This window comes from Bidens hawaiensis, unplaced genomic scaffold (genome assembly GCF_021521415.1).
Source record: "Bidens hawaiensis isolate Kalapana, Puna unplaced genomic scaffold, B.hawaiensis_p1.1 tig00002236_1, whole genome shotgun sequence".
NCBI classification, from domain to species: domain Eukaryota; kingdom Viridiplantae; phylum Streptophyta; class Magnoliopsida; order Asterales; family Asteraceae; genus Bidens; species Bidens hawaiensis.
Window position 1 is genome coordinate 2,969,415 of NW_027491119.1, and position 14,232 is coordinate 2,983,646.

The 14,232-nt window shown below is 33.7% G+C and overlaps 1 protein-coding gene and 1 pseudogene across 2 annotated transcripts; both read left to right on the forward strand.

The window, feature by feature from the left end:
* Positions 1–2,935: 2,935 nt before the first annotated feature.
* Positions 2,936–7,757, forward strand: LOC143611362 (uncharacterized; annotated as a pseudogene). Its single transcript, XR_013149758.1, has 13 exons — positions 2,936–3,040; positions 3,126–3,327; positions 3,442–3,516; positions 3,598–3,699; positions 3,810–3,841; positions 3,939–4,052; positions 4,147–4,261; positions 4,784–4,974; positions 5,058–5,174; positions 6,258–6,338; positions 6,417–6,646; positions 6,755–6,794; positions 7,182–7,757. The product of XR_013149758.1 is annotated as an uncharacterized LOC143611362 (transcript).
* A 2,013-nt stretch (positions 7,758–9,770) lies between these two features.
* Positions 9,771–13,705, forward strand: LOC143612484 (LIM domain-containing protein PLIM2b-like). Its single transcript, XM_077086462.1, has 5 exons — positions 9,771–9,905; positions 10,135–10,234; positions 10,583–10,605; positions 10,681–10,770; positions 13,319–13,705. The coding sequence occupies exons 1-5, from the start codon at positions 9,771–9,773 to the stop codon at positions 13,592–13,594; spliced, it is 624 nt and encodes a 207-aa protein (XP_076942577.1). The 3' UTR covers positions 13,595–13,705.
* Positions 13,706–14,232: the final 527 nt, after the last annotated feature.

Here is a 14,232-nt window from a genome sequence, read left to right on the forward strand (position 1 = left end):
CTTTGATCGTACTATATTGATGAAAAATATGTTCCGGTAAAGCCATAGTGAGTGTAGAATATGCTTTCGTTTCACTTTCAAAGTCCTTCAACTCATGTGTCTCATAATCCTTAAAAGGTTTTGGAGTCCAACTTGTATTGTCATTACCGATCAGTGGTGCAGCATAAACATCATCAAGAAAACGAACACTGCTAGGATGTACGGATCCCAGATGTGCACGAAATCTTGGTTCCCAACGGGCAAAGTCCGATAGTTTCAACAGCTTAGGACACTTATTATGACTGCCAATCTCATTATCCATCGTCAGCATCTGTTGTAATAAGACATTCTGTGATGCTAAAGCATAATAAGATGAATTCTGAGCAGCCATGATAAACTTCAGGGATTTAAAATGATAAATTTTCAAAGTTAATTCGTTTACTATTCACACGAATGAACAAGTAACGAATACTTTAACAAATGGGATATTCGTTTAAAAAATTTTGCTAACGAATGACAGTTAACGTATGTGGCTTAACGAATCAGGCTTAACGAATAAGGTTGAACGAATGAGGTTTGAACTTCACGAATAAGATTGAACGAATGAGATTGAAATTAAAGCGAATGAGTGGTTAGGTCTTAGCAAATGAGTGTAAAAAGTGTAACGAATCAGTCTTCATCCTAACGAATAAGACTTCATCTTAACGAATAAGTCTTCCACGATTCAAACTTCCAATTTCAACTTCCAACTCGTCTGAATCTTACTGAAACTACTTAAAACTTATATCAAAACAATCCAAAACCACATCCGAACCTATCTAGCCATGTCCTAAGTCACAAACCTTCTTTACTCAGGTTCAATTTAACACTTCACCTATCTCTGATATTGAACTTCAATTAACTCACAAAATTAATCAATTCATGTTCAAAATTGATCAATTGAATACGATTATGTATCGTAGATCAGATCCAATGGCTCTGATGCCACTTGAAGGAACCTTGATACGGATCTAGATCTTGATAACAACGATACACATGTTGATTGATACGATTAAGCTGTAATACGTTATGGAGATGACAATTTGACAGAGTAACGAGAGAGAATGATCACTGAACTGAAAACTTTTTTTTAATGAATTATTTACAGACTATATATAGGGGATGACCACATTTGTTAACTTAACAGTTAACGAATGTGTCATTCGTTACATTAAACCATACGAATGAACTCTTCATTCGTTAATACATTTAACATATAACGAATAGCCCTCATTCGTTAAACTGGGTTAACGAATGAGCTTACAATTAGACGAATGTGTTACGTTCGTTACAGGGTAATGAATGTAACATTACATTAGAGCAAATGGCTCATTTAGCCATATTTACATTAAGACCCCTATACTTTTACTAAATACATTAATGCTCTGATAAAGACTGACACGTACAAAACGTGTATCAACAATTATAATCATTAATGTCATTATAATTTAAAAAAAATTAACACAGATTAACATTTTTGAGAAAAAAAAAATAAAAAACATTCACAACAGTTAAAACCAAACCATTAAACCATCAAACCACAAAATACGATTGGTCCGTCGAATCACTCAATCCACTCGTCCCCCGGTTCACTTTATCCTAGAATTTTCGTTTAAACCATTTAAACCAGACTATGAACTGAACACCCTTGTAAACCAGTACAAATAACGGGCCATGGGAACAACATCTCTCGCTACCATGAACATAACCATGTCGTGTCTAGTTCGTTATGACGGCACCGCTAGTCAAGGACTAATTTGTAATTCAACAAATCAGCAAGGACTGAAATCGTCTTTATCTGATACTCGAGGGGCCTTTCAAGTACTTTAAATGTTGTTTATTATTATTATTATTATTATTATTATTATTATTATTATTATTATTATTATTATTATTATTATTGTTATTATTATTATTATTATTATTCAGCTTCTTCATCATCATCATCATCATCAGCATCATCATCTGTGTGAGAGTGTCACCTATAAAACAAACAAACAAACAAACCTATGGTTGATGATTATAAACCTGTAAGCTGCTAATTATACTGTTAACATTAGTCAATTTCCTTCAGTGTTCTCTTCTTATTTATGCTTTAATTAGTGATTGTCAATTTGTAATTGACACGATTAAATTCTGTTTCGGTTTCGGTTTCGGTTTCGTGTTTAATACGGTATGTGTTTAGTGAAATTAGGGCGAATTTGTTCATTGTTGTTGATCTTTTATTATAAATGTATTACGTCCCAATTTTAACTGTAGTTTACAAAATACAAACTGGCGGTTTGGTTATATGCTTCTTTGTACAAACCGAACTTGCAGTTTGTTTTGGTTTTGCATGTCATAGAAACCGAATTTATAATATTTTGGCGAAAATGTATAATAATCAATTAGTTATTGATTAACGAAATTATTTAGGCTCAAATTTATTATTTTGAGCCAATATTTTTTTCGGTTAGTAGCTCGCACCTTGTTCAATAAAAGCTCGAATAAAGCTAGCTAAAAAAACTTAATTTGAAACGACATGTGCCGTGCCAGCTCATTTTTGTAACTGAGGTTAGCTCGAGCGATGCTCGGCTCATTGGCTCGTTCTTAAGCTTGTTCAACTTCAAGCTCAAGCTGAGTCGAGCTGCCTTGTTTGATTTCAAGTCCGAGTTCGGGCTGAACCTAAACAGAACCCAATCCGAAAACCAAAAAACCAAAACCAAAACTGATGGTTTTCAAAGATTAAAAAACCAAGGTTTTGGTTTTCGGTTCCCAAAGTGAACCATGCACACTCCAAAATCTGATGCTGGAACTCTAGAAGGGTTACTGTCTAGTGTTTTGATTTGAGAGTGATTATCAATAAATGTCATTTTCTACTCCAGTATCACATAATCACATTCAAAATGCACATCCAAACACTCCTAAATTTTTACATATGATTTCTGTTTTAAGTAATACAAGCTCACTTGAATATTTGCAGCAGTCAGATGGATACATTGATGTTGGTGAGCCCGAGACTCGTAAGTGTGAGATCAAGTTGGTTAGTAACCCTTAACAAATCATTTCCGTGTATTATTCTTCTTTATTTGTGTTTTGATGATCAGTTAGTTGGTATTGAAATACAGAGAGTAAACCCTACAAGGCGAAGGGAAAAAGTATATGTTGGTTGTGGTGCTGGTTTTGGTGGTGATAGACCATTGGCAGCTCTTAAGTTACTTCAAAAGGTTAATGATCTTAACTACCTTGTACTCGAATGTTTAGCGGAACGCACCCTTGCCGACCGCTACCAAGCGGCGATGTCAGGCGGCGATGGCTTTGACCCCTGTAGTATGTTTTTATTCACCACATTTCTTCTCATTTAGATTGCAGATATAAGATACACACACACACACACATCACATATCTATTGAGCGTTATCTGTTATGTTTTATGACTATGCAGTTTCAGAGTGGATGCAGTTGCTCCTTCCTTTGGCAGTTGAGAAAGGTGTTTGCATTATTACTAACATGGGTGCAAGTAAGCAACGTTAATCATATTCTTTTGTTTTCTTAAATCTTTTGTCGGCTTTTTTAAAACTCAATTTTGTTTTTCTTAAAGCAAATGCATTGGCTGCTCAGGATAAAGTTTTGGAAATTGCAAGCAGGTTGAGTATTAAGATTACTGTAGGTGTAGCTCACCAGTTTGATATTGCCAAAGCAGGTCTCATACTCATGTCATTCTTATAACTTGAATTTGTGAAGTTGATCTGTTTTTTTAATATATATATCACCTCTAACCATATTCTTTTAAAATTTCTTTTACATATTCAGGTCTTTGTTCAAACTTGAGAAATGCAAACGATGTAAGAATTCAGTACTCAACTCTTATAATATATCTGCATTTAGCAGTAACTTTCAATGTCATGATTGCTACATTCATATTTACATTGATGCATACAGGGTATAAGCATTTATCTAGGGGCAGCGCCTATTGTGGAGTGTCTCGAGAAGTACAATCCGAATGTTGTCATCACTTCTAGGGTTGCTGATGCTTCCTTATTTCTAGCTCCAATGGTATAACTATAAAATGATTTTTCCCCCTTATATATGACATGTTTATCATATTAAAGAAATCATCATTTTTGTTGGTGTAATGGTGTTTTTCAAGGTTTATGAACTCAGGTGGAACTGGGATGAATACCAACTGCTAGCACAAGGCTCGTTAGCTGGACACCTTCTAGAATGTGGCTGCCAACTCACTGGAGGATATTTTATGCATCCAGGTGCTATAATGAATTCTAGCTCATTCAGTTGCATACACTTTGACTTTTAATGTCAAACCTATAGCATTTTATTCTCTGTAACATCATGCGTTTCTGTATATTTGCAGTCCCAGAAATCATTTATGTTTGTAGTCGGTTATAACCTTCTAATATATGTAGTTGAAGGTGCACAAACCGGTTTAAAACTCAAAACCAGTTTATGGTCGGTTTTGACCATAAACCAGGTTACGATCGGTTTCGGTTTGGTTAACTGGTTTGGTGGAGAAAATTACAAATCGGTTCCATACCGACGGTTTCAATCGGTTCCAAACCGGTTTCTACATAATCGGTTTTATACCGGTTCGGTTTGATTTTCGGGTCGGTTCGGTTAACCTGTTTCTTTGCCCACCTCTATTTGCAATACACTCAAAAACTCAAAAGTGTAACAATACGCCAAAACTAGGGATACGTATTTAGCGTGAAGTTGATGATTTGATATTTTGACGTTTGACCTCAAAAGTCAAATTTGTATTGTGATTGCAGGAGACATATACAGAGACATGTCTTTTCAAAATCTTCTAGAACTTTCTCTTCCCTTTGCTGAAGTTAGTTATGATGGGAAAGTGTGTGTAGCAAAAGCAGACGGGAGCGGTGGTGTGTTAAATTTCAGTACTTGTGCTCAACAACTTCTTTACGAGGTTGGGGATCCAGGTGCTTATATTACACCCGATGTGGTGAGTTGCATCTCTACATTCTATTTTTTATTTATTAATTGAATATAAAATGAAATGAACTGATCGGAACATTCTGTAAGCAGGCTATAAACTTCCAAGACGTTTCGTTTCACTCATTATCAACCGATAAAGTTGCTTGTACTGGAGCTAAACCAGCTGCAACATCTGTACCCGATAATCTTTTAGCACTAGCTTCAAAGGTATTATTGGAATATTATTTTCTTTTTCAATCTGGAATCTCATTTTATGTAATTGATAAGTTAAAACCCGTGAAATAACATTATAAATAAGTTGAGGATTCTGAAATATTTGTATTTGAATAAAAATGTGATTCTTGTAGTTAGGCTTGGCTTGTAAACAAACCAAACGAACACGAGCAAAATATGTTCGTTCGTTTACTTTAACCGAACAAACGATCAAACACGAACAATTAAATGAACACGATTTTTTTGTTCGTGTTCGTTTGTTAAGAAAAGGAACATGCTTATGTTCGTTCATTAACAGTATAAGCAAACTGTTCAGGAACGTAAACGGACGAACATAACTGGACATAGATGAACGAACGTAACTGAACTAAAACCAGCTAAAAGTAATGTGAGGAACAATGCGGTTGGGCCTAAAATGTTATTAAAACTAGACTAAGTTAACAGGCTAAAAAATTTCAAATGAATATTAACGAACATAAACAAACGAACTTAAACTATCGAACATAAAAAAAATTAATTGAACATAAACGAACACAAACAAAACATGTTCGTTCGTTTAACTTTAACCAAACAAACAATCAAACACGAACAATTAAATGAACAAGATCTTTTTTTTCATGTTCGTTTGCTAAGAAATGGAACATGCTTATGTTCGTTCATTAACAGTATAAACAAACAGTTCACGAACGTAAACGGAGGAACATAACTGGACATAGATAAACGAGCGCAACTGAACTAAAACCAGCTAAAACTAATGTGAAGAACAATGTGTTGGGCCTAAAATGTTATTCAAACTAGACTAAGTTAATAGGCTAAAAAGTTTCAAATGAATATATTAACGAACATAAACAAATGAACTTAAGCTACCGAACATAAATGAAAGTAAATGAGCATAAATGAATTTTAATGGTTCACAACTGATGTGCCAAACGGTTCACAACTGTTCACCGAATGCTCGGTTTGTTTAGAGGCCTACTGGTAGTGAATAAATTTTGTGATGCATGATTAATCATTTTGTTGGTTTCAAATCTACAAGGATTAACTAGAATCTTGTTTATGTCACGTGTTTGCTTTCAGGAAGCTGGATGGAAAGGATGGGGAGAGATATCATATGGTGGATATAAATGTGTGGAAAGAGCAAAAGCTGCTGAATTTTTGGTAATTTATACTCTAAATATAATGAATACGATACGGTCCTACTGCTTATGTGACAGTTGTATGTTATCATTTTGGTAGGTGAAGTCATGGATGGAAGAAGTATATCCAAGCACCAGTGCGTGTATAATGTCGTATATAATCGGATTAGACAGCCTCAAAACAACTAGTCTTGAAAACATCGCTTTTGCAACTAACGACATTCGGTTAAGAATGGATGGTTTATTTGAGCAAGAAAAACATGCTATTCAATTCACCAAAGAGTTCACCGCTCTTTACACGAATGGACCGGCTGGTGGCGGTGGTATCAGGTCTCACCCATTTCTCACTTACATTTTAACATTAATGATTAATCACATGTTAACGCTAACAGGACCCGTAAAAATGAAAATCTTAAACTCGTGTATTACAAAATGCAGCACAGGGCACAAGAAAGAGATCCTGCTTGAAAAAGGATTGGTATGTGTCTGAAATCTCAACCCATTTTGACCCATTTCAAAAACCCATTGAAAAATTCAAAAGAATAATTACAAAATCATAACTCAAAATATAAATCAAAAACTAAAAAGGTAAAAAATCAAAAAAGCTTCCTCCGTTTTTCTCATTCCATTTAACAAAAAAAACTAGAGAAATGTCAACCCATTTTGACCCAATCATTTCCTTTTTTTAGTTTGACCCATTATATACATTTTATTACAACCCATTCAACCCAATGGGCCACATTTGCCACCCCTACTCTTAATCATCAATATTTAACTTATAATACCAAGAATAATTAGAACTATAACACTTTAAAGTACCATTTTTGTAAGTTACTGACAATCGCTTATTTGTTTAAATAATCAGGTCGGGCGTGAACATATTTATTGAAAAATATCAGCAAAGCAAAATCAACCAGCAAAAGCAAACGATCAAAATAACATATTCCATACCGAACCAAGATCTAATCATCTAAACGATTTATCATCTCTCGAGACTCACGTCTCACCTTCACCTGCGCCTGCACCATCAAACCAAAAGGTCCATCTGTATGACATAGCCCATAGTCGAGCCGGTGACAAAGGTAACGACATAAACTTCTCCATAATCCCACATTTCCCACCAGACGTTAAACGTCTCAAAACCGTCATAACGCCAGACTGGGTCAAAAGAGTCATGTCATCTCTTCTAAACCAGTCATCTTTCCCAAAAGTAGATGATATAGAAACGAGAGACAAATGGGTCGATGAGCATGTTGGTGTGGAGGTTTATGAGGTACGAGGCATCTCTTCGTTAAACGTTGTCGTGAGGAACATTCTAGACGGTGGTGTTAACTGTTCTAGGAGAATTGACAGGCATGGGAAAACTATATCTGATCTCATATTATGCCAAGAGGTTGTGTTGCCCATATGATCAAGTGTTGTGTCGTATATTTTATGTATGAATTATAAATTATGATTTGACTTTCATGTATAGTTGGATAGTGGACTATGGGTTTATGTACGCTTCATGGCAAGTCTTTGTTGGTTATACCTGGAACCGGTTCCTACCCGGCCCGGTTTTGACTTTTGTTGACCATACCTAGAACCGGTTATGGTTCTTGAAAATACCCGGGTCCTCTAAACTGAACAAATGTGTTGTGAGCTTCAAGCTTGCTGAACATATTAGTTTATAGTTTACGGATACGTTACACTCGAAATGTTACATTTAGTTTAAAATAAGAATATAGGGTAGTTGCATATATCCTCTTTAAACTTGAATAAACACCCGAATACCTCCTTTAAGATGTCATTGAAATCTTGTGTTATGGAAAATAAGATATATTACAAGTTTATAAATTCTTCAAATATGCTTACTATAACTATAAGAGCATCTTTAACAGGTGCTTTTGACATGGTTTTAAATATGGAGAGTATGATGTGTGGGAGAGAGGGTCGGTTTTGTGACATAGTACCGTCAAACGAGTTTGTGTGAGTTAAAGTAGGAGAGAGTGTTTTAATTAATTTTGACAATGTTGTTGGGACCTGATATTGTGGATTTATGGGGCTCTTAGGCTCTTCACTATGGTGGGGCTTTAAAGTTTAAAGGCCCTTCTCGTCATCGCCACGTAAGAAGCGAGGCATCGAAGCCCCTCTCTATAACGCCTCGTTGTGGTTTAAAGCCCTACTTCCCCCCACATAGCACCGGTCTTCATGAGCCCCCCCCCCCCCCGAGCGGACGCCTCTTTCTTATTGCCCCTCGGCGGTGTTCAAGCTAGGGCTGAGCTTGGTTCGGTTCGATTCGGTTATTAGGCAAAACCCAAACCGAAACCGAAGTAATCGGTTATTTGAATATACAAACCGTTCGGTTTTTGATTTTCTGGTTTTTCGTTTTTCAGTTAATTTCGGTTTCGGTGCGGTTATTTTCGGTTTTTTTTCAATTATGTGAAATGGGAAGATCTAGGATAGGTGGCTTGACATTGCCAAAAAAAAAAATTAAAACAATGAAAATGCATATTTTAAGCTTGTATAAGAATGTGTTACACTGCCACAGTCCACATATATATTGAATTCAAAAAACAAAAATAGGCACGCGTTACGTGAAACTATACAAATACAAAGTTGCTAAATAGAGTTTAAAAACTAAAAAGCATTAAAAGTTTAGTCCCGATCTTCATTCATCATCTTATTTATTTATCTTAAAGTTTAGTCCATTCCTCACAACTTGATAATCTTTATCATCTATCGGTTTTTTTCGGTTTTCTAAAAATGGATAACCGAATCGAAACCGAAATTTCGGTTTTTCAAAAAAACAAAAAATTAACCGTCGGTTAATGGTTCGGTCGGTTTTTTTGGTGCGGTTTTTTCGGTTAATTCGGTTTCGATTCGGTTAATTCGGTTTTCGGCTCACCCTTAGTTCAAGCCCAAAGGCGCCTCAACCCCGCCCATAGCGAATGGTCTTATATAGATTAATATATTTGTATTTCGTCAATCTTAAATGTCTAAAATCGACATAAAGACTTAAATTTATTAAAAATCTATAAAAGATATTCAGAGAATATAATAAATGAAATCGGATATCATTTATGTTGAATACCGTATACACATTTATTTGTGTGTTTATAAACCAGATCTTTTTGAAAAAAAAAAAGACAAAATAAAGTCACATTTATATAGATTTCTTTTATTAATGATATCTTTAGGAAATAGAAAACACCATCCTAATTTCATTGCATATAAATTCAACAAATTGTCCGTTATTTTCTCAAAATTGTTTAAAATCTCCAATCACGTGTTGGAACTTTATAAATTCATTGAGAATTCAACCTCTAAACAATAAAAACCAAATTGTTTTTGTGTGATTTTTATTCCTTTATGTCCATTCAAAAGGAAAGGACTTATTCAATCATTCCTTTCCTATTGTTAACAACTTTTACTCTTGTTTGAAAACCAAAGAACAAAACCGAAAGCCAGGAAAATGTTGTTCACGGGCACTTTAGACAAATGCAAAGCTTGTGATAAGACGGTTTATTTTGTTGATTTATTGAATGCAGATGGAATCACGTATCATAAAACATGCTTCAAATGCAGTCATTGCAATGGAACACTCGTGGTTCGTGTTTCAATCCCTTACATATCTTGATTAGTTAGCTCTATATTAATTTAATTAAATTAATTCTTATATATATGTAACTCGTATTTTTATTTTTATACCTCTCTCATGTTGTGTGGTTCAATATTGTTTTTCATACATAAAAACAATGGGGAAATTAATATGAATTAAAAACTATGCATGAAAAATAATATAATATAATGAAATTAATATAAGCTTCTTTTGGCAGATGAGCAACTACTCTTCCATGGATGGAGTCCTCTATTGCAAGACTCATTTTGAACAACTTTTTAAGGCATCTGGAAATTTTAGCAAGAACTTTCAAACAAGTGAGTTTTTCTTATTAGTATTATTTATGATTAAAAAATATTTATTCCACATAACAATTTTTTAACGGCTAAAGACACACTGCGTTTTTATTACTATTGTTAAGTCATCTTACGCATTGGAATGTGATGACACAATTTTTTTTATACGATTTCATAAAATCATACAATCTCAATAGAAATTTTAAGAAATTAAAAGGTGACTGAGGTGCGACCAATAAAAATGAAATGAGTGTATTTAAACCATAAAAATTAAAGCCGGCGAACCAAAGCTAACCTTTTTTTTATATATATTGAATGCTAATTTGCCATGGTTCTTTGTTACCTAAACATTTTGCTTCAATCTTGCAGCGGCAAAACCAGAAAGAGAACTGGTATGTTCATATATTTTATAGTGTTTAAAACTTTATTTTATAAAAAAACTTAACTTTTTTAATAATGTAATGTAGACAAGGACTAATAGCAAACTATCTCAAATGTTTTGCGGAACTCAAGACAAATGTAGAGCTTGTAATAAGACCGTTTATCCTCTTGAAAAGGTTTGTACTTTATGCATTGAAACCTATACTTTGTGTTCCATTAAGTCGGTCATCCAAGAATCTGGGCCCGAGACAAGTAGAAAAAATGGGCCCCTAAAATATATTATTAAAAGATATATAATTATTAGAAAAAAAAGAACTTAACATATGTCCTTACAAATTTAAAATAATTTCGGGCCCAAGGCGATCCTGTGTTAGGTTAAGGACCAATAAAACGGTTATTTGAATTGACCTAGCAATGTTAATCAAAACCATCATGCTATACCAATCTGCACCTTGTGTATCAAAAGTTGTACGTTGTAGGTTGTCCACATAGTCATGTTGTAACGATTTGTAAGTTGTGCATCCCAATTTGTCATTGTGCATTGCAAGTTATACATTGTATGGAATTTGTTTAGAGCATCTACAACGGGATGTCTGTCGGGTGCAAAGTCACGAGGATGTGGAAGTAGACGACCGAGAAGGACGCGCGCACACATATATGTGTGTGTGAGAGATTAAATATAAAATTAATATATTATATAGATATATAATATATATATATATATATATATATATATATATATATATATATATATATAGGATTTGGTTCTTTTCAGAAGTATTTTTAGGACGAAAAGTGTGAAAAGTGATCAGAACCAATCATAATTTCTTCTTATTTATTTAATTATTAATTGTAAAGACATGTTAGTCAAGTGAACATTTTTTCTTTTTATGGTAACTATTAAATACCATTAGTAAGTTACAAAACAAAATATTGTAACTTAAATTTTATTTGAATATTAACATGTATTTACGTTATTTTGTTTGTTAGATGACACATATATCTTACATGAATTTTTAATAACTATTACAAAATTATTAAAATTATCATGTATATTCCAATTATATGAAACTCATAGGTACGCCATACACTTTATGAATGTTGTATTTACATAATTACATAGGCATGTACATACGTAGGCATGTAGGAGCGTAGGTACGTACGTACGTACGTAGGCATGTAGGTATATCCGCACATAGGGACGTACATAGGTACGCACCTATGTATGTATGTGTGTATGTGCGTACGTAGGAGCGTACACACGTAGGCACGTAGGTATGTGCTTAGCTACGTATGTATGTGTGTACGCACGTACCTACACTTCATATGGATACAAGAGGTTTTTACCAGTTTCTTCACTGTACACCTGCAAATAATAAGATATTCATCCTTCATAAGATTAGATAAAACATTCGTAAGCCTTCAAAATGATAGTAAACCAAAAATATTAAATGATTTTCAAAAAAAAATTAGTTGTGGCTTTAATGGGAATATTTAATTAACTTGTTAAGTAATTATGAATTACACAATTGTTTTTAATGATGGTACATAAAAATTACTAGCATGCCCTTTTTGGTATTAAAGTTCATTAAAATGGTGAAAATAAATTACAAGAGTGCCATTTTGAGTAATGACCATTGATCAAATAAAATCAATGGATGAGATTCACTTTTCGCACTTCTCGCTGTAATATCACTTTTCGCAAGATCCATCCAGGGGAGGGATCTTTTGAGAACTATGTTGAGTTTTAAGAACTTAAGAACTCAATTCTAGGCCACACATTTAATTAAATGAATTGAAATATGTGGTTGAGATTAAATCTGGCAAAAAAGTCAAAGTAGGCGAGAGAATAAAGATGTAACTAATTACACCAACTTTTACGTCCGTTACACATGTGTAAAAAGCCGACTCGGTGCGTAAAAAATTTTGTAATTTTTTTACGTGTATGTAACCTACATATATTACGCATGTGTAAAAAAATTCAAAAAAAAATCGTTACACTGAGTTCTTTCAAATTCTTAAAACTCAAAGAGGTTCTCATTTGAAATCTCCCATATATATATATATATAGGTTAAGTATAAAATGAAAACCCACTTGAGTTGTGAAAACTCTAGAAACTCATTCTCAACCACATGTTTTTAATTAATGTTTAAATCTTGTGGCTCACAATTAAAGTGAATAAAAAATGTAAATATAAATATAACTTTTTCTCTCTCTTGAAAACATATATAAAAATTAGTAAAAAAATGTTAAAAAATAGCAAAACATTTTTTTTTATGTTTCGATGTTTTGTATTAAATGTTACAACATATATTACATGTAACAAAAAAAACGATGTTACATAGGGTTTTCACGGGTTTTCACAACTCAAATGGGTTTTCATTTTCACCTTACCCTATATATATATATATATATAGGGTTTTCGCGGGTTTTCACAACTCAAATGGGTTTTCATTTTAACCTTACCCTATATATAATATATGATTAAATATAAAATTAATTGTAGAAGTAGGTGATGATATGACGATTTGGGGAGTTTGTTGTTATAAAAGAAAATGGGAGTTTTTTTGGATAAGGTTTGGAATTGAATTTGAAACTTATTTGGAGATGATGTGACGGTTCATGATTGTTGATGCTTTTATAAATATATCCCAAAAGGCCGACATTAATCGATACATTCCATGATACAACATGTTAATGCATAAACGGTGTTGTGATCATAGGTGACAATGGAAGGAGAACCATACCACAAGTGTTGCTTCAAATGTGCTCATGGAGGGTGTCCTCTAACACACTCCTCTTATGCCGCCCTTGATGGTGTTCTATATTGTAGGCATCATTTTGCCCAACTTTTCATGGAGAAAGGTACTTATTCTCATGTCCTTGAGGCGGCGAACCAAAAGAAAACTGGGCCAGCCTCATCGGAAGAGAAACCTGAGCAACAACCAACGGCAGATGAAGGTGAAGCTGCTGACAACAACCAACCCGAAGCACCATAATCACCAGCACCAGCACCAGAACCGGAGGATGAACAACCGGAAAGGGAAGAAAAAGAAGAAGAAAATGAAAATGAAAAAGAACAGGAGCAATCCAAAACAGATTAATCCTACACCAATATAAAAAGTCACAAACTCATTTTGGTTAATTTTGTGTCACATGGATTAGTTTGTATATATAAGAAAAAGAATCCACATTAATTCCCTTAAAGGGAAACACCTTTAAGTTCTTTATATTTCTTGATCACTAACTAGAGTGTGAGACATTTGATGCTCACAAATAAATTTCCAGTTTTGATGTATGTATATATGTAAATCTTTGATATACATGAATTAATGACAATTTCATCATGTACATGAAACCTTATCTAGGGTGTGATTTGTAGAGGAATTTAAGCGCAAACATATTTTAGCAAGGAATCACAAGAATTGTATAAACAAATTCATTTCACTTCGTACATTTATTCACTATGTACGTATAAATGCGTGCATTTTATGATTCTCTACTTAAAATTTGTTACGAATTAAACCACATGTAATGTGTATACTAGTAAAACTACTGTTTACAATTACATTAAGAGTTGATAACAAAATAAAAAATATTAACTGTATAAGCAATGGTATGTTGGATAAACGTTTCA